The sequence below is a fragment of the Kogia breviceps genome, chromosome 10 (assembly GCF_026419965.1).
Source record: "Kogia breviceps isolate mKogBre1 chromosome 10, mKogBre1 haplotype 1, whole genome shotgun sequence".
Classification (NCBI taxonomy): Eukaryota; Metazoa; Chordata; class Mammalia; order Artiodactyla; family Physeteridae; genus Kogia; species Kogia breviceps.
In genome coordinates, this window is record NC_081319.1 from 11735115 (window position 1) to 11760000 (window position 24886).

Consider the following 24886-nt stretch of genomic DNA (forward strand, 5'->3'; position numbering starts at 1 on the left):
AAAGCAAGATTCTGACGGACTTTTACACGTGCAAAAATCTGGCTGTCACCATCCCTTTTGATAAGGAAGACTGTGATTTAAGTACCGAGGCTTCTTCACAGAGATGAATGAGTTACTGTGGATTTGATACGTCAGTGATATCAGCACGTTTGCATGCTAGGAAAATGCTGATAGAAGTGGCTTGAAGACGATGAACATTATTACCTTCAAATGAAGACTAGTGAGATTTAAACTCAGGCTCAAGCTTTTTTGCTGGGGGCAGAAAGGAAGAGCAATGGGGCTCTTTTTACCCAACTTGGACCCAAACCGGGGGGGTGAGGGCTGTTCTCTGTACATCATTGCTGACTGCATGTGCTAAGAAGTCTCATGTCGCAGGGATGGTCTATTTCCCAATCTCAGTTAGAAAAGGTGACACGTCTGTCTGTCTTCATTCCAGTTAGAACTGGAGGCAGTTTCTTCATACACTGGAAGGACTGCGTAACATCTCACCAGAAGGAAGCAAGTAAACCCACAGGTATGCTTAGCTGGAACCCAAAAGTCAGGAACACACACCTTGATACACAAGAGGCATTTGCATTCTCATTGGGAATTTAAACATATGGAAAATCTTGCTGTTACTGTTTTTCTGAATATAGATGGTATGGCAAGCAGCCTGTAAGAGACAACTAAGTATATATGGCTTTCAGGAGACAGTCATATGATTTAGCTACCTTACGGCAGGATAAATAGCTTTAAAAAAAAAAAAAAAAAAAAAAGTTAACCCCCTCAGTCAATATGCCTGAACTAAGGTGGATTTCTAACCGCTCCCACTCCACTTCAATTTAATAGCAAAACCTAGTTTTAACATGAAAATAAAATGCAGTACCTTTTCTCCATAGCCTCTATCTTTGGTCATCATTTCTCTGAGGGTCTGTAGGACCTTAATGCAGAGTTTCTCCTCATTCTCCTCTAGCAGCTGTTTAGTGTGTTTTATTAACCTGAATGGAGGGGAAAACCAGGGATCACAGCCTTGCAACGATCTTTAGATTAAAAAACAAAACAAAAACACTTGACAATCAACTTATTGTAACTAGTCAGTTAATGAACAGTATTTACCAAGGTCTCCCAGGTTAATTAAACAGGCTTCCGGGCCTTCCCTGCACTAAGAACAGCCCGTTGGTGTCTCAACAGCGACACCTGCTGGTCGGTAACAGCAAACAGGCTCCCTGGCCACGGGTGAGCCACACATAGTGGAGAGATAATAGGGAATGGAGAAGAGAGACAGGGGCTCCCTCAAACCAGCTCGTTTAGGAAGTGCAGCTATTTATCCACTGAGGATTTTCAGTGGCTAAAATATGCCAGCGGTGTAAAAAAAAAAACCTCACGACTATGACGATTGCAGCAAACACACTGTTCTCGTGATCCAGTCTTATTCTTTGAAGGGTCCAGAAAAATGAGAAACTCAGGCAGAGCCCATGCTCAAGCTAAACCACCAACCAAACTTAGGGTGAAAATCAGATGGAGATTTCTGGTGACGGAACCAATCGTTTCTTCTCGATTTTGCCCCAAGGCACAAACTAACCAACGAAAAAGCTGTTAGGAAAAGACTGTGAGGCCCTGGTAGGTGTGAGCTTTTCGAGGGCACAAAGGCCATGGCTTTTTGAGTCTGTACGGCGGCTCACGGTGGGCACCCTATCCACACGTGTTGAATGGAAGCTGAACAAACGGGCATGCAGTTCAAAGGAGACACTTTCACCAAAACAAGTGTCAGTAAGTAGGACCGAACGTACACACTTCGTCCGGGAAGGTCAGAACAGATCCCTAGCACAGGACCCTGTACTCATCAAAGTCAAAAATCAGGCCAGCCCCTCCTTCTTCAGGAACCAGTGCTGGGTCTGGCGAGTGGGACTCTGCCCCTGAGCTCTGCAGAGAAAGGGGCTGCTTACTTGCAAATGAAGCCACCACTTTCACACTTTCTTCTGGCATCTGTGTTCTCCGGGAAAAGCAGCTCAGGCCTGTGGAGGACGTCCACCAGCACAGATAACTCGGCCTGCACCAGGGGCCTGAGACGGTCCTCCAGGGCAGAGACGATGTCCTGCAATGGAAGCACAGCCTTGGTGAGCAGCTGGGGCCGCAGCTGACTGCAGGAGGGTGAGGACATTCATTTCTGACCTAAAGCATGACCACAGACGAGACTGCGTTAGACTAACCTTCGCACCGTCTGGTATCTGCCTCAGATTATTAGACATTGCCCAACGGTTACCTGAAGCGTTAGGCCCTGACACAGAAAACAAAGTGATCCCAAACCAGCGTTCCCACCCACCCTGTGAGATGGTCCTTAGGCTACTGAAGGGATCATTCCACACATTTTAAAATATGATGCAAAAAGTACATTCGACAACATGGAAAGGTGTCTACAACATGAGTGTCAAAAAAAGGTCAAACAATAGTATGGACTATATGATCCGCTTTTTATAAACAACGTTAATATCTAAAGGATATGCAGCAAACATTACTAAAACATCATTAGTGGTTTTCTCTGGGTGGCGGAACTATATGGGTGATTCTAGTTTTCTTCTATAGATCGGTTCTTTGGAGTATTGTCAAATTATTTCCAATGAGCATGAATTATTCACATAATAAAAAGTCAGATAAAAATGAGAACACAAATGAATGAACATGCTGTATCAACATGCTAAATACATGTACCCTGAGAGCATGATGGTCTTCAAATGCAAAACACATAGCTGTAGGAAAGGAAAACAGAGAGAAGTTGAAAGAGCAGCAAAACCAACACAACAAACACCATATAAAGGCAAATGGCAGAAAACAGATGAGAAATTATCTTCAAAAGATGCTAAAGTCTGCTGTCGGGCTTGCAAACTCAGAACCAAGGTATCGGCATGCTGGCTAAGAAGAGCAGAACACAGCGTACTGGATAAGAAGGATCCATTAACCAAGGAGATTTGCATAGAAAGGGCCCCTTTAACTGCATTCATCTCAACTGGGGACCCAAACTTCAGAGGCCGAAAATTCATAAAGAATCGGGCGATCTTTTATCCAGAAACGAAAACTAAAACGTGTCAATACAATTTTACTTAATCTTAGATTTAACAAAATCTGTGATCACTCAATAATACTTCGGATGCAATAAAGAATGCAAGAATGAATCAAACTATTTCTTGCGGGGAGTGGGAGAGGACAATTTTCCCCAAAAGTTTGTACGAGTACACTGCCACATCCCTTAATTCAGAGTGACTTGCACACCGCTGTCAAAAAGAGGGTCGCTGTGGCAAAAGTCTCTGAGGGTTTTGTCAGTTTCCCTAACAGTTTCCTCTGAGAAAGCACCCAATCTCCCCTTCTTCAATAGTTACTGGTCCTAACTCTGGCAAAATGTTACTTGCCTCCAGCATTTGCTTGAGATTGAAGGAGTTCTTCGGCATCGCGTTCATGAAATCTTGCATCTTTTGCCAGGTTTGCACTTCACATTGCAATTGATTTGCATTGTATTGTCAAATGTGTAACATTCAGCAATCAGGGAAAGACCAACAGACAAGGATGGAGAAGCAATGGGTAGAGGGAGATGCTAGTGTTAAGTGAGGGGGGATGTCTGAATGGGGGTTAATTATATAAGCGTGTCGTTTGCAACTTGATGTTCTCACATTATGACAACCTTTGCCGTTCTGGGCAACCTCCAAACTCCAGGGACTCTGACAGACAATAACTCATTAGATAACGAGGACCCCTTTGGCCACTGGCCAAGTCTTTAAAACAAGCACTACCTAAACTTATGTATTTTATTCTATTCCCCAAGAATATGCATAATAAATCTAAGAAGAGCCCTGGTATGTTTCTGCAGCCACAGATAACTTATTTAGTTTGAGTAGGAGAAAATACGGTGTGTTCATACAGTTATGAGTCCCCAATACAATAACCTTCCTCTTTCTAAAACATAGTGGGGTCAGGAAGCACTCCATGAGGAACCAAATTACCTTTGTTTAAGAAGCGGTTCTGTCACACAAAGGCTGAAGTTCTTCCCTTGACCTGCGAAGCTCCGCCCACCTCCCCAGCTCCAGGGGTTCTAGCCACACTAACCTTCCTTTGGTCTTGGGACCATATTCTCTCCTGCAGAATGGTCTTTACCCATGCTCTTTCCTTCCCTTCCACTCCATTCTTTAAGTAAGTCCTACGGTTTCCTGATCTCGCTTCCAATGCTACTTCCTCAGCAATGCCTTCCTTGACCACCAGCCCCAGTTCCAGGCAAGACTGACTTCCTCATCAGTGCCTTTCATAGCACTACTCATTCCTCTGCAGCGTTTGTCCCTCCTGCCATTTTACTTTTATCTGTGTGATTAGTTGATTAATGTCTGTCTCCCTTCCAACACTTGAGAATCTACGAGGGTTAAGGTTACTTCTGGTTTTGGTCATTGTATCCGCGGTGCCTAGGGTGGGGTTGATGAATGCATCAGTGAACTCATTCGTCTTTAGGTTAACTTACGTAACCCTCAGAGATTCATTTACTTCACCAAATGAAAATAATTATTACAGCCATAACAATAATAATAGTAATAATAATTATAGGAGCACCTCACGGATCCAGTGCTCACTACGTGCCAGGCTCTGTTCTATGTGCTTTATGTGTACTGTATTTTCCAAAGATGGCCATCGCAGTATAAACTATCTTGCAGGCTCTTCTTACAATGAGTCACTGACATCCCTCCCATCAGGTGGTGGTCCGTGTCCTCTCCCCTTGAACCTAAATGGACATATGTCACTGCCTTGACCAAGAGAAAATGACAGAAGGGGTGCTATGTGATTTCTGAAGCCAGGTCATGAAGGCCAAACAGCTTTTACTTATCTCTCTCAAGAGACACTTGTTTTGGGACCCAGCTGCCATGTTGTGAGGAAGCCGAGACCACATGGGGAGACAATGTGTAGATATTTTAGGTGACAGCTGAGGTCCCAGCTGTCAATCAGTATCAACTGCCAAACACGTGAGTGAGAGAGATTTCAAGATGAGTCCAAAGAGAACCGCCAATGGACCGCAACTGCAGGAACGGACTTGAGGAAGGAACACCTCACTGAGCCCAGCAACCTCCAACAGTAAAAGAGAAGAAAGCGATCGCTGTTGTCCTTTGTCAGGCAGGCAAAGATAACCGGAACATCTTGACTCTCTTCATCTTCGTATCAACCCCGTGACGTAGGTGTTACTACTATACTATTTTACAAGTCAGGAAACTGGAGAAGTTAACTAACTTGGCCAAGGTTATGCAGTTCTAAGCAACAGAGCCACGATTTGAACCCAGGCACTGTCCTGAGATCACGCTCTTCACGACTGCACGATTGTACTGAGCTCATCTCAAGGATCTGTGATTCTCCAACTGTGGTCCATGTACCACCTGTGAGAAGATCACCTGGGGTGCTTGCTCAAAGGAAGATGTTAATATTAAGATGTATGTTTAAGTGTTTAACATCACCTAATTCTCACTACTCTCCCTTTTAACAAAGGGAGAGCACATCCCTTCATAGGTACTAAGACAAAAGAAGGGTATACTCTAGCTAGAATTTAATAACACTTTTATTTTCATTTGGCTCACTTTGATATAAAGCTCCTCTCTCAAGTCATGATTACACTTGTTTACCTACTGATTCAAGAGACTAAAATCTCAAGGTGACGAACAAAAAGGAGCTGTTATGCCCTTATTCTAAGCATCCTCTTCTAACACTGACGTACTCCTTCCAAATAAGAGAGGAGGGACTTCTTCATAAAGAGATCTGTAAATCAATGAATAACCTCTAAAGACCATGACTTTGTCAGGAGCTTTTCCGGTCCCCAGTAGCTCTGCACTCCTAGCCCCACAACCATCATTGCATTGGACTGTCCACTCCCCATACTGACATCCCCCTTTGGCCAACCCCGGATTTTCTCTGGCTTCAGGAAGCACTTCTGTGTGGGGAACCGCCTTAGGCCAGGTTCCGCATTGCTTCTGTCAGCACCAGGCATTACCTGCAATCGCTCGATGATATTCCGGTAGTCTCTGGAAGCTGCCAGGACAGAGTCTCTGCGAGCTGCATTGCGGGCCGTCAGCCGCCAGTTCATGGCAGTTTTCTGCACGATGTTGTGGGACTTGAGGAAGAGGTTGTTGACCTGGCTGTCCAGGTCCACGGGGATGGCAATGGCCCGGCTCTTGGCTGTACAGGAGAAAGGGGACTCGTGAGCCTACAGTTTTGATGGGAGACACCCTAGAGACAGACAACTCCCCCCCACCATCCAGCAGGCAGATGTTTCCACGCCTATAACATGAGTGTTGATATGGAGTGGCTCAAATGAACTTCATAACCTGTTAGGTCGGGTTTTCCAACGTGAATTCTGAGGGGCAGCAGCTCTGAGAGAATGTATAATGCTCCAAGGTCATACAGTTTAGGTAACTCCAAGTCCAAGTCCAAGGGGCTTCCTCAATGAATAGCTTCTTAGGGTCTCAGAGGTGTTCATACATTTTAAGAATTATCAAGACCGGGAACTCATGTGGCCAGTAAACTGTTTTTCTAAATATTCTCCAGTTCGGTATTCTATCAACAATCTACAAAATGCTGTTTTAAGCCAAACATAGTACAAAAGATAATATTTACAATGACATAAGCTAGTCTTTCCATATAGGCTCTGGTATTTTTTTTTTTTTTTTTTTTTTACTTCCTTCAAAAAAGGACAACTCCAGTCCCATCATGAGAAAAACGTTAGTCAAATCCACCAAATCCACAGTGGGGTATACTGCAATAAAGATGTTAAAAACAAGCAACCAGATGAGCAAAAAAAAAAAAAAAGAAAGAAAGAAAAAAACTAGGACACCTCAAGATTGTCAAGGTCATAGAAAATAAGGAGGGTCTGAGAAACTGTCACAGACCAGAGGAGGGTGGGGACACATGACAACTAAATGCAATGTGGTAGCCTACACTGGATCCTGGGGCAGAAAAAGGACAAAAGTGGAAAAAAGTGGTGAAAAGCAAATCAAGTCTGGAAGTTTAGTTCATAGCAATAGGCCAATGTCAGCTTCTTAGTTTTGACAAACGTAGCTGGTAATGTAAGATGTTGACAGCGGGGGAAACTGAGTGAGGGATACATGGGAACTCTTGAGTTATCTTGGCAACTTTCTTATAAATCTAAAAATGACTGCAAAATAAAAAAGTTAATTTAAAAAAGGAAAATAACTAGACGAACAACTGTTTTTTCCACATGCGAAATCCAACAACATGGAGAAAAATAAGACAACTATTTCCTGTCTTCAAAGCTTCCTACCAGTAGAAGCAAAACAGTGCTGGGGTTAATGGGTTGTACAGTTTTCATGCTCTGCTGTTTCACAAATACCGCTCTCCTTGCCTTTTCTCATCATGGCCAAGACTGTGAAAACATTTCCTCTCTCTGATGATTACTGGGCTAGGGAACTCAGAGATCGGCCCAAGTTTCAACCAACAGCATTAAGTTGCAGGATCATACATGGGCAGAATTTAGAGCCATCTGGAGAGCCCATCTCAGAACCCTAGTTGAGAGATATCACACCACGAACCTATAATCTGTAACGCACACACTTTCAAAAGCCCAATCTCTTTCTGTGAAATAGTGCCATGTAAATAATAAAAAGACACGAATACCTGCCATATGAGTGTAAAGGAAATCAGGCAGTGATGACTGAAATCGGGCAATGAGCCCTAGTAAACACAATTTATACTTGCTGGACAGCTACTCAACAGCGCTAAGAACCCCACTTGTCTTTTCTGGTGTCTGCAGAGATCTTAATAGCTACAAGAGACAGACAACCCTTCTCAATTTAGGCAGGAAGATGATCCCTTTGCATAGCATGTATGGGGAGGGGGTGGAACAGGGCAAAGTAACAGAGTCTGACAAGATCAGGGTGAAGGGAGCAGTAATGGTTGTAACGTCCTTTCAAAGCTGCCTATGGGAGGTGATACAAGGTTGTGGGGAGGGGACGGAGAAGCATATATCGTCAAGAGACAGAAGGGAGCAGTGCACCATTTCTGAGAAAGGGAGTTCCACAGGATTGGACACGTGCTTTGCACGAAAAAAAGTTTCCATGTGGTCAAATATGTTTACCGGATTAAACAAATTACTTTCTTGAACAAGGGGCTTCCCAGGGCCTTGAATAAACTTGAGCTCTGTGACTTGCCAAGAGTTGCCTAACATTTAACCGTGGAATCTTGTTTTTCAAAGCCTATCTTTCTTTGGGACTTGCTGGCCCTGCACTTTGGCAGGTGCTGGCTTGGAAAAATGAAAGGGAGGTTTAAGAATCAAGAAGATCTCAGTTCCAGCTCCGGCTCTGCAGCCTCCCGGGTGCGGAAGCCTCACAGAGCTTTATAGCCACTGCTCTATCCAGGGTGGCCTTTATTACCACTGGGCAACGCATTTTCATCATGTTAAATCCAACCTGAGTTGGTGTCTTACCTACATCAGAGAGCACCCGAATGCAGCTCTCCACCGAGGCCTTCTGGCTCGGCATGAGCCAGTTGCAGTGGTAAACCCTGAACACACCTTGCAGCAGCTGCACGAAGACGGGCTGGCGAGTCTGCGAGAAAGAGAAGCCAAGAGCAAGGTGACGTGAAGACTTTTTATTTGTGACCGACTGATACACTGGTCAGAAACAGACACTGCCTTGAACCACGGGTTCATGGACCCTTAGGCAAGAGTGGGAAGGGGTGACCAGTGATGAGCTGGGTTCCAGAAGTGGCCTGGCCAAGGGATAAAAAGTCAGAAGCATTTTAAGGCAGTGCCCAAACTTGATGCTAAGTCTGACCACCAAAAGGAGAAGCAGAATATCACAGCCTGAAAACAGGTATTCTTGTCTAGTTACCAACTGGCTGTGTGACTGTAGGCAAATCACTTCACTTCTCTGAGCTTTAACTTCGTGCAATATATAAAATACAGGGATTGAGGTCAATGAACCCCCAAAGTTGCTTCCAGATGTTATAGTCCATGAGTAGAACCTATATTTCTAATCAGCATAAACAAACGGGTTAGTGAATCTCACCTCGAATTCTCCTTACTTCTTTATTTCTGGCAGTGTCTCCAATGACATAAGGAGAAGCTAGTTCCGATGGTTATTCTTTACAAGTGTTCACTTACTACAGATCAGTACTTGCAAGTTAACTACAGAATAGGATTTATTCCTCTCTATGATGGTATAAATTTGTACTCATTTTAAAATAAAGGAACTCAAAGTACGACTTAATCAATTTGACATTGACTTCCTGAGTGCATCTGCAAATTATAATTTTGGCCTTCATCCGAAGCTACCTGGACCAGAGTAGCTTTAGACCTGCAAGGCAAAGGTCACTATGTATGGTAAGCTACTCCACTGGTCTTTAATTTTTAAGAGAAACTACTTGCAGATCCCTTCCGAAAAACAGGAGGAGTTAATACAGCAATGAAAAAAAGTACAGAAAAAACTCTAGAGAAGTTTCTTAGATAAACGAAAAACAGTTGAAAAGTGCTAGGGGAAAGGAAATTTATTTTAAGAAATTAAAACAGGTTATGATATCACTTATATGTGGAATCCAAAAATAATGATACGAATGAACTCATTTACAAAACAGCAATAGACTCACAGACATAGAAACAAACTTACAGTTAGCAAAGAGGATAGTGGGGAGGGATAAAGTAGGAGTTTGGGAATAAACTATACACACTACTATATATAAAATAGATAACCAATCTATATATAAAAGAGATACTATATATAAAATAGATATATAAAATAGATAACCAACAAATAGATATATAAAATAGATAACCTCTGCTACTGTATAGCAGAGGCAACTATACTCAGTATCTTGTAATAACCTATAACGGAAAAGAATTTAAAAAAGAATACGTGTGTGTGTGTGTGTCTGTGTGTGTGTGTGTGTGTCTGTGTCTGTGTGTAGAACTGAATCACTTCGCTGTACACCTGAAACTAACACAACACTGTAAATCAACTACATTTCAATTAAAGTTTTAAAAAATAAAACAGGTTAATAAAAATTCAGAACCTCCTCTATAAACACCGTTCAGATAACTTTCACTTATTAAGTACCACACACTTAACACAAGCGCTCACTGGGGCCTTAGTAAGTATCCTACGACAGAGGAGTTACCTTAATACCACAAATGAAAAACAGAAGCTCAGAAAGGTTACAAGAAAGCATCCAAAAGAACGAAGTGATGGCCAAGCAGTGAGTCATCTTCAGGGCTCTCTGATGCCCCAAATCTGCACTCTTTCTACTAAGTTCACCTACAAACCAGAATCTCATTACTTTCTTGAGGGAGTACTTTCTGTTCCGCACCTCACAGCCCACCAAGACACTCATCTGTGTTACTAATAGAGAACAGGAACACAGGGAGCCTGAGAAATTGGTTGAGAAGCCCTGATACTGAGCTCCTGAGCCCAATGGGCCCACTGAGAGCAGCTATGTATTGAGAACCCGTCTTCCCTGCCTGTCCCTGTGCTGAGTGCTTTATACACACCTCATCTGACCGACCCCTGACCCCGTGCAGTAAGCAGTGGAGTCATCACCCACCCTCCTGGCTAATGTGCGTGGAGCTGGGATGGGAACTCAATGGCCCAACTCAAAGAACACGAATCCTTCGACTACATGAATTCAACTGAACCAATAGTTACTGAGCATCTGCTCCACTGCCATCTGGCCTCTGAATAAACAAAAGATGAATAAATCTGCCAGAGGAGCTGCTTCTTTTTTTTTTTTTTTTTTTTTTTTTTGGTGGTATGCGGGCCTCTCACTGTTGCGGCCTCTCCCGTTGCGGAGCACAGGCTCCAGACGCGCAGGCTCAGCGGCCACGGCTCACGGGCCCAGCCGCTCCGCGGCACGTGGGATCTTCCCGGACCGGGGCACAAACCCGCGTCCCCTGCATCGGCAGGTGGACTCTCAACCACTGCGCCACCAGGGAAGCCCAGGAGCTGCTTCTTAATTATCCCCTTTAATGGATCCCCTGGGGGCATCAGCTCACGTGACCTCTTGGGCTAAGGAACATGGCCGCCCATCACCTTCTTCCTGAGGTTCTTCCCCGCTTAGTTCTTAAGGCCCTGTGTTGCTCCTGAATCCCATTCTGGCTGTAAGATAACCCCTCGATCTTCCTCTGGTCTCGTTTACAAACTGTCCTTAATTATCTGTGCTCTGCCCAGCTCCCTTCCAGTCAACCCCTTCATTTTCCCAGCTGAGACTTGAACTAGCCAATGTTCATATCCGGACTTTACCACTAACCTCTTCTGAGTCTCCCTGATTCATTTAACTCGCTCAGCAAATGAACATGTACCAGGGGCCAGGCACGGTGCTCGAGAGAGAACAGTATCTGAGACACCCCTCTGCCCTCCCCACTGTAGCTTGCCGTCTAGCAGGACACAGTACAAACTGCCAATTATTAAGCACCTACTGTGTACCAGGCACTATGCTAGATTTTCATAAGCATTAACTCGAATTCTCACAATAATCTGCAGGGTTGATACCATAACCCTGTGATAGTAAGGACTGGGATGGTGAAGTTTCAAGATCTACCTGAGTTCACAGAGCTGGGAAGGGGAGGAGTGAGGACTGGAGCCCAGCTCTGACCTGCTGTAAAAGCCTCCAAAGTTCTGCTGCTGTTCCCAGACCCCACATTTCCAGCTGCCTCACGGACATTCCACCGGCACCTTCAATGCAGCACAGCCCAATCCCAGGCCACCATTTTCCTCCCTCACAAATGTGGGTTAAAAGAAGGGAAGGAAGGAAACAAAACCAGGAAGGAAGGAAGGACAAAGGTATAAATCTAGCTGGGGAGCCAGACGTAGGCTTTTCAACAGAAAAAGTATGACATGTTAGGACAGCTTCAAAAATAGTATTCCTTGAGGGCTTCCCTGGTGGCGCAGTGGTGGAGAGTCCACCTGCCGATGCAGGGGACGCGGGTTCGTGCCCCGGTCCGGGAAGATCCCACGTGCTGCGGAGCGGCTGGGCCCGTGAGCCATGGCCGCTGGGCCTGCGCGTCCGGAGCCTGTGCTCCGCAACGGGAGAGGCCACAGCAGTGAGAGGCCCGCGTACCGGAAAAAAAAAAAAAAGAACAAAAATAGTATTCCTTGAAAATAAATATTCTAGAAGTCCAGCTTGGACTTTGTATTTTAAATATGCTTAGACAACCTGGGCCTTGCTAGGGACTTACATAACATTTATGTCGAAGATTTATTTCTCTGACCACTCCTGCCTGTTAATTGGCTTAAAATTGGTTTCAGAGTGAGGCAGTGGAAGGAGACAGCGGGTGGACCAAGATGAAAAACCCAAACCACAAATTCCTGTTTAATGGTTTCCATTAAATTAATTTGATTGGTTTACTTTGACATTTGGTTTTGCAATACTCTTTCACAATCTCTAGGAGAATGGGTATTGCCATAGCAATTGCCACCATGCAAGTCCAACTGCATAACTATGCCACTATGCAAGTCCAACCTGCCTAACCAAAGCAGTTAGCTCTGCAGAGCAGCACTTGGTAGAGAGCACATTCTGGCCTCCAGCAACTCATGTGCTTGGGATCTAACAAGTTCCTGTTGCCCAATTACACAGAAACTATGTACAGATATTCTAAAACTCGCATGCTAACCTTATGGTACTTTAGAGCAGGGGTCCCCAACCCCCAGGCCACGGACTGGTACCTGTCCGCGGCCTGTCAGGCACCGGGCCGCACAGCAGGTGGTGAGCAGTGGGCAAAGCCAGCGAAGCTTCATCTGCGGCTCCTCACCCCTCACGTCACCGCCTGAACCATCGCCCACCCCCCCAACCCCGTGGAAAAACTGTCTTCCACGAAACCAGTCCCTGGTGCCAAAGAGGTCGGGGAGCGCTGCTTTAGAGATAACTAAAAGCTAGCCGTGGAGCTCAATTGAATAGAAGGTTACCAACAGTCCCTAAGAAAACATATCTTACTAAACATTCCATAATTCAAGTTTTAGAGTCAGACAGGCCTGGGTTGAAATCATGGTTTTTCCAGTTAAGTAGTTGTGACCATGGCTGAGCACGGTAAGTACATCCTCTGAGCCTCATTTTGCTCTGCTGCAAAATGGGGATAACACCATCTGTACTAAGCTAATATGAACTCCTTTACACAGGTAATGGAATACAGCAATCTCTAATCAATGTACCAGTGATACTGTATTGATCACGAATCACTCTTCTCTTGGAGAATCTACCTTAAGATGATCTGCCTACGCTCCAACCACCCGGGGCCACCCATCAACCCCAGGACAGCTTCCATCTACCTGCACGACGAGGATAGTTACTATTGCTCTTCTGACCGCTGGAGACCAAGTCCTGCTTTCATCCTGCAGGCTGTACACACAGACCTGCAGCAGGACTCCCACAGCCACGGACCCAGACATCAGTTCGAAAAAGAAGAGCGATTTTTTTCCAAGTAAAAGAATAATAAAGACACCTCCCAGATCCAGGGATTCAAATCCTTGCAACTCCAAGTACACTGAGAATCAGCACGCAGGGCTGCTGCACCGCACGACTCCCGGGGGCTCCGTGTGAGCGGCTCGTGCTGGGGCTGCTGTAACGTGGCAGCCCTGCTGTCAAGGCTAAAGGACTTCTCATTCCCACCTGCCACGCACCCCTTCTGGGGAACGCTAGGCACACGCTTCGAGTTAAAATGGAGATTTCCAGACACATGTTTAAATAGTGTTAATAACACGCTAGCATTTATTTGAAAGCTGCTTCTCTTTCCAAGATTGGAGGTAAGGAATCAACAAGATTAAAGTGGGGGAAGGGAAGAAGGCATTTTAAGGAGAAAATCAACAACCAACAGAACCATCTGGTACCGAAAATCATTCTCAGGTACTTGATTATCCAAGGGATCCCGTAAAAACCACTCTTCACAAAAAGAAAAGCAACTGGGGTGGGAGGGAGGGTGACACAAGAGGGAAGAGATATGGGAACAGATGTATGTGTATAACTGATTCACTTTGTTGTAAAGGAGAAACTAACACACTACTGTAAAACAGTTATACTCCAATAAAGATGTTAAAAAATAAATAAAAAGAAAAGCATCTGTAGCAACGCTTTGCAGAGCGGCTCAACTATATACGGCCGCTCAGTCCCGAATCCGCACCAACTCCAGCTGCCTAATATCTATTGTGGATACCCTGCATCTATCAGTACATTTGTATTTCCTACCTGCAAAGTCGTACTCTGGTCTGAGAAGGGAGAACTGAAGAACGTAGTAACGATGCTCATGACAATTTCGGTGACATACCTCTCCAAAATCGAGTCTGCGTGTTTCCTGTCGCTTGTGTTGTTACAGGCCTAGAGGACAATTGGACACTTTAGACATTATACCAAAATCTGCACACCAGTTGTAAAATTAAGAAATCTGTGACTGTTCCTGCTAATTACCCTTAAAAAGGGAAAAGTAAAAGCCTGCAAGTCAGTACTTCTCCCCTTAAGAGACAGCAACGATTAAAAATAAATAAATCATGGGGGCTTCCCTGGTGGCGCAGTGGTTGAGAATCCGCCTGCCGATGCAGGGGACGCGGGTTCGTGCCCCGGTCCGGGAAGATCCCACGTGCCGAGGAGCGGCTGGGCCCGTGAGCCATGGCCGCTGAGCCTGCGCATCCGGAGCCTGTGCTCCGCAAGGGGAGAGGCCACAACAGTGAGAGGCCCGCATATCACACACACCCAAAAATAATAAAATAAAATAAAATAAAAGTATACAAAAAATAAATCATGGAAGAAGAGAAACAGATCAACTTGGATATCATGGTGTGGAATCACAGAACATTAAAATTGGTGTGGGACCTACAAGGCCATCGCTTCCCAATTCCTACCAACTTGAGGCAAATCTAAAACCCAAAAGGTGGTGAGAGGCAAAATAACTACAATTGTCTACATTGTCCCTAAAAGTAAACTGTTTAAGCCATTCATCTTCTCTAGGCCATAGTTTCCGAAAGCATATAATTAAGATCCTGAATCAAATATTACCACTGAGGTCCACTGTGCATGACAGTCTCCAAACCTACAACACTCTTCCATTCAATAAAAATTCTGCTGATATGCAGTACTGTTGAAAATAGTGGGCTGTGACTCCGGATAATTGTGTAAGTTTTGGGGTGAAGAGAGACTTCAGATTTCACCTGGACTCTACATAATTTCGCTGCATAGAATAAGATTAGAGATTTATCAACAGAAGAACAGGTTTAAAAAATTCATTTTATTAAATCAAGTTTTCTTACCAAAATCATTAGCCCTCTAATCTGAGATATAAAATTGTATATAATAAAAATTTATCAAGTAAGGGGTAAAACAATCCAATTTTATTAGCTATCATGCTCTGAGCCCAGTGATGAGCAGTTTGTGGACACATGCAGAGAATGAAGGTGGCAACAGATTTTACAGCATTTTTGAACAACTTAAGGCAGGGGTCAGCCGAGCTAAGTGCTGCTAGCTGTTTTTATAAATAAAGTTTTATTGGAACCCAGCCATGCCCATCTGTTTACAGACTGCTATGGCTGCTCTCATGCTACCAGGGCAGAGTTGTGACAGAGACCGCATGGCCCACAGAGCCCAACAGGATTACCATCTGGACCTTCACAGAAAACTTGTTGGAGTCCTGATTTAAAGAGGCAAAGCAGGCCTTCCATTTCAAGCCTAAACCCCCAGATTTATGGGATTAAAAGACTAGGAAGAATGTGAGATAAAAATATATACATATTTAAATAATACAGCAATATATATATATCTGTGACACCAACACCAGGGTATTATTAAACATAGTCCTTCATTACAAGGAAAGTTAGTTCTTTCAAGGTCCTTGTCTCACACTGGGAATTGTACAGTCAGGAGAAAATACCACATTCTAGCGTTCTCCAATGCACCTTTTTTTTTTTTTTTTCTTTTTAGCATCACAACATTTCTGAAATTGGTATTCATCTCACAATCATTCTCTCAAGGACTGAATTACTTTCCCCCCACGCGCCCTCCCCCCGAACCCTACCACCACAAAACTCATATGAAATCCATAAAGCGCCTTGTGAGGTCGCAGTCCTGTAGCCTTAGAACCAATATTAAGCTCAGTGCAAAACCAAACCAAGAGTACTGAAGCCCACCCCAAAGGCTGGGTCAGGAAAGCAACAGACACAACGTGACATGCTTTGCAGGATGCTCAACACCAGACTGTAGGAGATATTATACATGCTCACACTCAGGAAGGTGTCCTTTGAGGGAAGACTTACTCTCAAAGAAACGAAAAGTTTATAAATCTGATTTTAGTATGTCCCAGGTTATCATTCACAAATCAACCCATAAAGGATGAGATGAAAACCAGAAATAATCTACCCTCCCTGAAGCTTGACAAGTAAAATCTATTCTCAGCTAGGAGTAAAAGGGTCAAGAGAAACGAGATGTGCGGAAGGACGAGAGCCAGGTGCCTCCTTGTGCCACAAATCGGCGAGGTGAAATCACGTGACTGCGTCCTTACGTCTGCACAGGGTGACCCAGACCCACACGTACCCCCCTTACCCTGCCTCCTTAGCTCCAGAAAGACTTACCCTGCAGATGTCCACAAGGAAATTCTCAAACAATTTCCACATGTGATTACTGGTATAAATCTCCTTCATTTCCACCTCTGTATCCACATAGCAGTGATTCAGGAAGTTGATGTATGCAATTTTAACCTGGAAGAGAGAAACAGGCTTTCCTCAAAAACCAACTTAGCACGTGCGGGATTGATTAGTTCCCTCATTTTAATAGTGACAAGGATGGACCTTGATGGTCACTCCATTTTCCCCTGCACGCTTTAACTTCTATGATTTTTTGATATTGAAAATACACTATTATAAAATGCAAAAACAAAGCTTTTGGAAGAGAATATGTTCATGACCTCAAGGTAAAGAATAGAACAAAACCCACTGATCATAGAAGAAAAGATGGACACGTTTGACTACATTAAAATTAAGACTTTCTGGGACACCCATGGTGGGTCCAGTGGTTAAGACTCTGTGCTTCCACTGCAGGGGGCATGGGTTCGATCCCTCATCAAGGAACTCAGGAAAAAAAAGAAAAAAGAATATCTATGAAATGGCACTGTTACAAGAGTGAAATGACATGATTTGGGAGAAGCTGTTTGCAATGCATATCCCCACAGAGAATTCCTACAGATTTGTGCATATAAGATAGCCATGCCAAAGGAAAAACAGGCAAAAACTCTGATCTGCTATTTACTTAAAGGAATATCAAATCTCAAAAACAACATATGGAAAGGGATTGAATCTCATTTAGTAATCAAGAGGATAGAAATTAAAACCACTATGAGATATCATTATACACCCACCAGATTGAAAACAAATATATACTAATAAAGGGTCTGACAACAGCAAGGGTTGGCACGGACTGGGAGTAACAAGAGCTCTGGGGGAGGGGTGGCCACTGGAGTAACTGCTGGAAACCACTTCACATTATCAAGTCAAAGGGAAGAAATGCACCTTGTATGACCCAGCACTTCTAAGTATACCCCCTGCAGAGATGTGTACACGTGTGGGCCAGGACACACGCACTGGTCCTAACAGCCAAAAAGCAAAAATAACCCAAATGAGCATCAACAGACGTACAGAAAATCATATTGTGGGACGATGACTCAGAGCAATGCTCCAGAGCAAAGGAAATGAGCACAGGTGCGCACGTCAGGATGGATGAATCCTAACACCACACAGCGGAACAGGAAAAGGCACAAAATAGTTCGTAAAGGAAGTTCAAAAGTGGGCAAAACTGAATTACACTGTTCAGGGATGTACACAGAAGACTTCGTGAGAGCCACATCACAACTATGCCTCCATGAGGGAGCCCTCTGGGGGAGGTTGGGGATGGGAAAAGGACACAGGCGGGCAATGAGGCACATTTCCTGACCTGGGGGGTGGTTACACAGCCGCTATCTTCGTAATTATTCTTACACTGCACAAGTCACGTCTATGTACTCTTCTGTACTTAGGTTGTATTTCAAACAAAAATGGGTAAAAAACAAGCTATTATACCTCACTTACGCCTAATAAGAGAAATGCAAGTTATAACTATATCGAAATACCACATCCATATATCAGGGATATGAGAATCCAAATGGTTGATAATATACTGTATAAACCAGACTGTGAGAAAGATGCAAGTTTTTATTTCCTTCTTCTTATTATTATCACATTATATAATAAGCTGGTTCAACATTCATGGAAGACAATTATGGTACATCTGTACAATGAAATTTTATACAACTATAAAAAAGGAATGTAGAATCTCTTTATGGACTGATATGATAAAAAGAATGTATCTGGAATGTCACCTTTTGTGTTAAAAATGGCGGGCAGGAGAATAAAGTATATATATTTATAAATGTTTTTATGGAAAACTCCAGAAGGATACACAAGAACCTAATAAATAATTTTCTGAGGGGTGTGGGGAACAGGTAAAGAAGATTTTTCATAGTCTACTCCTTTATGGTCTTTGCTATTTGAATTTTTCAAAATGTATTAACTTTTCGAAACATTAAAAACAGTATATATATATATATATATATATATAAAATATATACTACATATGCTATATATATATAAATGTATGTATATTTAGTTTAAAATATAAACTAAGAGTATATATCTTTAAAGATACAAAGATAAAATATATACCGTATGATCCATTTTTTTGTTACTAGCTAATGTATATGAATAGAGAAACAGAAAGCTGGAAGAATTTACTTCAAAAACCTAAGAGGTATTTATTATGGGCAGAGAAATGGTAGATTACTTTCATCTTCTTATTGGTTACCTGTAGTTCCTGAATATTTTATAGTCGACATTCATGATTTTTGCAATACAAGTTTTTGTTTGAAAGAATACGCTTAAAGAGTTAAGTTTTACATTGGTATGAACTGTATCTCAATGCACCGTTTTCCTCATTTCTGACAAGTTCATTCAGGTCAATGCTCTTTGCTCAACACGTGGAGTCATTTGTTCCACAGAGCTGAAGCCCTCCAGCAGGTTCCCATTCTTCTTCAAGGAGACAGACAGAAAAATTTACTTCCCCCATCACTCCTCTCACCCCAAAACCAATGCTCAAGAAGATGCTGTTTCAGCCAATGGAAATCTCATGGCAAAATGAGTTGCAGGTGTCAAAACTGTGAGGTCCCACCTAGGTCAGCGGAAGACTCCCATCCAGCCACAGCCCCACACACCATGAGGAGAGACATGAGCGGGGCCCACCCGTCCTGGGGATAGGGTGGCTCACCTCGGGGATGCAGTCCTCGTGGGTCACCACGCGGACAATGTCATCCAGCGGGAGCAGGGAGTTGCACTTGATCTCCGTGTAGACGTTTTTGCCCTCTGTGCACACGGCCAAGAGCTCGACCAGGTGGATGTGATACATGAGAGGGCTGTTCTCATCCATCCGGTCCCGCTCCGACCTCATCATCTGGATCAGAGTCTGGAAAGAGGCTCTGTCATTGTAGAAGACGAGGACATCCTCTCCTGAATTAACCAGCTATAATCAAAAGAACAAGACTTGTTTATAGCACAAGTTTGCAAGGATGGGGGAAGCATTAAAAAAAAAAAATCTATTCACAAAGAAAGAGATGTTCTGTTAGCATTTACCTTCCAAAACCAGTAGCACCTGTACTACTGAACTCACCTAGATTTCATTCATTTATATTACTGAATAACTACAAATCTTCCGCATCATCATTTTCATTCACAGATATAAAAATATCACATTAGTCCTAAAAATCTATCAGGGGAAGAGAAAGTCTACATACCAGCATTCTTGTATGTGGTAAAAATGTAGATTTCAACCTTGCACTTGAATTTCCAAACTAATAATTAGGCTATGATTTTTGTTTTTAAAAATGTTTCCCTCTCCTTTTCATGCCTTATAAGTACTCTTCTTACAACTCTTTCATACCCTGCCTTATTTCTTCACAATCACAAATTACCCAATCCTAATTAAGATACGTCTTCCTTTCAACACTCAGAGTCAAGGCATTCCTATTCGTAACTTGTCTCCCGGGGGGCTGGGGCTTCTCATAACTCTATTTAAGAATTAATCAATTTCACCACTGCACGAAATACAAAAGATCCAAAAAGGGCCGGCACAGAGGTCAAAATAAATATGGTCAATATTATTTACTTAATAATAACTAACCTTTATGAACTCTGATTATGTGCCAGGTACCATGATTACTTACAACAGCGACTAGAGTAGCACAGCAGACTTCCAATAAACGGTAGCTGTTATTGTCATCCTTATCGATTTATCCCGCCTATCAGCTCCTCAAGTGGATACTGCCATGCCTTCATTTACAGAAACCCACACTGAGGGTGTGAGAAGTCAAATAATACATCCCGAATCACACGGCCAGGCACGTGGTACAGCCAACATTTGCAACCCAGGTCGAGCCAACACTTTTAATGACACTACACCACCTTTCACTGAAATCATATATGTAGATAAGATTATAAACCCAAGTGCTAAGTGGATTTACTTGAGATTCCTTTTTTTTATTTTTTAAGGTGGAAGGATGGATGAAACCAAGCATATGCAGACGCCGAAGTTGCAGGAGTGACAGAGGACCTTCCTAGCCAGACAGCATCCATGGGACACTGACGTCCCACAGAGAACCAAGGGGGACTTTGCCCCAATTCCACTGACCAGCTTCTCCTTGAGAATCATCAAGCAACAATTTTTCCGGCTAATTAATTTGGTAAATAATTTTTTTTTTTTTTTAATTCATAGTATCTACAAGAAAGGATGCTCTGGCTCAAAGGGTTCTACCCACATTTAACCTCCATCCACGGTATTTTGGTTCAGTTTTCCTGGGGGTGTTTTTCCCTCTCAGAAGAATCCAAGCCAATGATCGTTAAAATAAATAGATTTATCGCTACAAAAAACTAGATCAGACTCTTGCCTGTACCTATAGCTTAAGCTCACAAACACATGATTACATACACTTACACACACACACACACACAATTAGTTTCTGTCCCTTCCTCTGGCTCCTGGACAGGGTGCCAGTTCAGACTGATAAAATTAAATAATTTTTACGCTCCTATGGAACACCAGAGGAAGTTATATAGAAATCCATAGTTGTCACCTCAGCCATGACCATGTCTTGGCACTTTTTGATGAATTTCCCTTCGGCCTTGACAATCGTCTGCAAGAACTTGATGTACTGGACGTTTCGGCCGTGAGTCTCAATGCAGTGGACAAAGTGCTGGACGACCCTCTCGTTGATCTCACTACACAGCTGGAAATTGTTCATGAAGATATGCTGCATCGTGACAGCCTCCAGGATCTGGCACAAGAGCGAGGGCGGGGGGACAGGGACATGGTCAAAGGAAGGCCACGGCAGAGGACCCAGGGAGAAAAAGAAGAGTCCACGACAAACACAGAGAGAGGGGGGCATTTAACCCCGTGAAAGCATCCTTCTCCATTCTCGCTCCTGTACCGCCTTCCTTTTTACTCAACTTTTTCAATAAACACATAGGGCACTAAACCAATCATGAGTTTTCTGCTGAGTGAAGTCCAGAGGGACCATCAGATCAAGAAATAAAACAGGCTGCCTCTATGGCCCACCCCCCAGTGTTACTACTATTTTGATTTGCACAACCAGAGATTTCTTTTGCCTGTTCTTGAACCTCCCGCATCCTCTTCTTCCTGGCTTCTTTGTCCAGCGTTACTTTTGCATGCTGTCATCCATGTTGTTGCATGTCTTACTAGTTTGTTCCTTGTCACCGCTATGTACAGTCCATTGCATGACTAAACCACAGTGCATTGACCTGCTCTACGGTTGACGGGCATCGGGGGGAGTATCCAATGGTAAGAGTAAAGTAGTGACACGATTCTTATGACAAATATGATGAACAGTGAACATGCTGCTCTGAACATTCCTCTAAATGTCTTCTGATAAACACAGCGTATGCACCTCTGTCGGCTTTATACCCAAGAGTCGAACGGTTGGGTTGCAGAGTTTAAACAGGTTTGGCTTTGGAAGACACTTCCAAACAGCTTTGAAAGAGGTTACCAATCTACATTCTACATTACAGCTACTCTGCTTCCTTGTCAATACTTAGTAATGGCAGTCTTTTCATTTTAGTCACATTTTCTTGTACGCACCTTGCTTGATTTGCACTTCTCTATTGACTAACCATGTTGAGGGCCTTGTCATATTTACTGGCCATTTGGATACCCTCTACTGTAGAGTGTCCCATTGGTAAATTTTTTGTCCCTTTAAAAAAGTGGGCTGTGAATTTCCTTACGGTCTCTCCTGAGTTTGATACCTATTCTGGGTAGGAACTCGTCGCTGGACTCGTACGCTGGGTGTTCTCCCACTCTTTTGGCTTGTCTTTGCTAACTTAATGATGAACAGAAGTTCTTAATTTTAAAGAAGTCCAATTTGTTGATATTTTCCTTGATGACTACTGCTCTTTGCGTACTGTGTGAAAAAACTTCCCCTTCCACAAGGTCATGAAGGTATTCTCATGTTCTCTTCTAGAAGCTTAATTTGCTACTTTTTACCCAGACTCACTGAGTTTATTGGGTTTTATGACTAGAATGAGGTAGGGGGCTTTAACCTTTTCATTTTTTGCCTTTTCTTTTTCTTAACGTGACAAAGAGGGAACATTACCCTACATTACCCTAGTCCTCTTCCTGGAAGGCTCCAGCAGCACGGAGGAGTGAGTGTTTCTGTGTGTTTCTGTGTGTGTATGTGAGGGTGTGTTCATGAACAAAGATGTCCTTTGCAGTACTGCTCACAAGCCAAAATCAGACACTGCCTAATTGTCCATTAATACAGGAACGGTCTAAAAAAAGTTACAGCCATTCTACAGAATGCCATTTCGCCATGAAAATCAATGAGAAAAGTTTATACATTTTTCACTTGCAAAGACAGCCAAGATGTGTTAAGTGAAAACAGCAAAATGCAAAACAATGGGGGGAGTGTACCTCCATCTTCTTTTTAAAAAAGCATATTACACATTTAATATATTTTTTAAAACACACTTAACTAAAATGTAACATAATTATGTTTTACATGGATATATGTTTCGTATAGACACAGAAAACCTGCTGCATGACCTTAGGAGGGTGTGCCTAGATTGTGAAAATCGGCACTTTGTTAGGGCTGGAATTCGATGTAATGAGGACTGTTATTAAGAAGAGATATCAATTTATTTTACCGTTGCATCTACCACCTCTTCCCCCCTCCTTCTACCTTTCCTCCCCAAAAGATGGGGAGTATTTACATCCTCCTGAGTGGTGATCAAAATGTTCCCTCTTGGAATGAATGTTGCCTCATAACAAGTCCCAGCAGCCACGACAGCAAAAGAACAAGGTGTTCTTCTCGCTTCCTGCTTCCCCACCCTCCTCCCCACACAGATTCCCAGACAGGCCTCCAGTCTTACCCCTGGGTTGAGAAACAGGTTTATATGTTTGTGGAGCAAAGCCTGATTCTGCTGGTTGCCAGCACAGAAATTCTGCAGAAACTCGTGAGCCAGCCTCATTATCTCCTGCATCTTGGTGTCTTCGGCCTGTGTGGAGGGAGAGAGACCAAAAAACAGGTTGAAAACAGGGCTATGCCTTTGACTAGAGAAGGTCGACAGGACAAAGCACTGATCTCTAGGTCAGGAGGCCGGGTTCGATGACGCCCCCATCCCCTCCGACTAATGTGGGGCTCTGGGGGTGTTTGCTGGGGGGCGGGCTGTGTGAAAACACTGGGGGACTGCACTGCTGACCCTGCAAAGAAGCCAACAACTTGTTTATACTTCATGGAGAAAAGTGAATTCTCTCCCGCTAGCTTTGGGCAGAAATGAAATGATTTTACTGGGGAAAAGGGCGATAGAGAGTGAAAGCTAAGAGGAAGTGTCTGGAATTCCACTGTCTAGCAACGGCTGAAATCTCTGAACCCCCTACTTCTGAAAATACGGACGGACACCAGATGGGAGCCGACTTCCTCAGTGGCCATAAACCCACACCTCCCCAGCTCTCGGGCATACATCTTTAAGTTGCCTTAACCTGCGGACACACGAACTTCTGGCAGTGGCTAACAGGGCACAGTGGAAATCTCTTTAGATTCTAAGTTAGGGCACAGGTATCCGTCTGAACTCCTTTCCCTGTCACCTCAGGCACATTACTTAACCTAAGACTCAGTTTTCCTACCTATAAAATCAGGGTAATGTGTGTCTCAGGCATTTCACATGGTTGATTACGATATTCTCATTTCATAATCAAAAACACACACTCGATAAGCAACGAGGATATATTGCACAGCACAGGGAAGTATAGCCATTATCTTATAATAACTTTTAATGGAGCAAAATCTATAAAGATACTAAATCCCTTTGCTGTACCCGTGAAACTAACATAATATTGTAAATCAACTATGCTTCAATTAAAAAAAATACACTCAGTATTTGTAAAGAGTTGGATGCCTATGACAAGACAATTATATAAAACCTCTTGCCACTCCGCCCAGTTCTAAACAAGCCACCATTTACAACAGTCAAAAGGCCCCTGGAAATCATGCCTCAGATTCAGAGAGCCCGCGCCATCTTCCTAAGTCATCACACATACTTCGCCTCATTTCAAGGGCCAGAAAGTGTAGCAGTTGGGAATGCAGGCCCTGAAACGAGGCTGCCTGGCCCTTATGCCAGGTCTACAACTTCCAAGCTGTGTGACCTTGGACAGGTGACAACCTTTCAGTTTCCTCATCTGTAAAATGGAGCTAATAACACACACACACTTCCTACTGTGGTTACGACGATTAAATGAGAAAATTCATGTCAAGGACTTAGACAGCAATGACTCAGTAAACGTTAGCTATTGGTACTGGTCTAGAACGAGTGTCAGCAAATTTTTTTTC

The 24886-nt window shown here is 43.4% G+C and overlaps 1 protein-coding gene across 10 annotated transcripts in view; it reads right to left on the minus strand.

Moving 5' to 3' along the window:
- ITPR1 (inositol 1,4,5-trisphosphate receptor type 1) overlaps positions 1-24886 on the minus strand; it is a 327850-nt gene that overhangs the window by 126126 nt on the left and 176838 nt on the right. For all 10 annotated transcript variants that reach the window (XM_067043583.1, XM_067043582.1, XM_067043578.1 and 7 more), the window contains 9 exons: positions 23430-23555; positions 21122-21322; positions 19264-19515; positions 16545-16670; positions 14176-14304; positions 8435-8555; positions 5987-6171; positions 1926-2074; positions 866-977 (listed from right to left, as the gene is read on the minus strand). In XM_067043583.1, the coding sequence (XP_066899684.1) occupies positions 866-977; positions 1926-2074; positions 5987-6171; positions 8435-8555; positions 14176-14304; positions 16545-16670; positions 19264-19515; positions 21122-21322; positions 23430-23555 (1401 nt within the window). The remainder of the gene's footprint in view (positions 1-865; positions 978-1925; positions 2075-5986; positions 6172-8434; positions 8556-14175; positions 14305-16544; positions 16671-19263; positions 19516-21121; positions 21323-23429; positions 23556-24886) is intronic.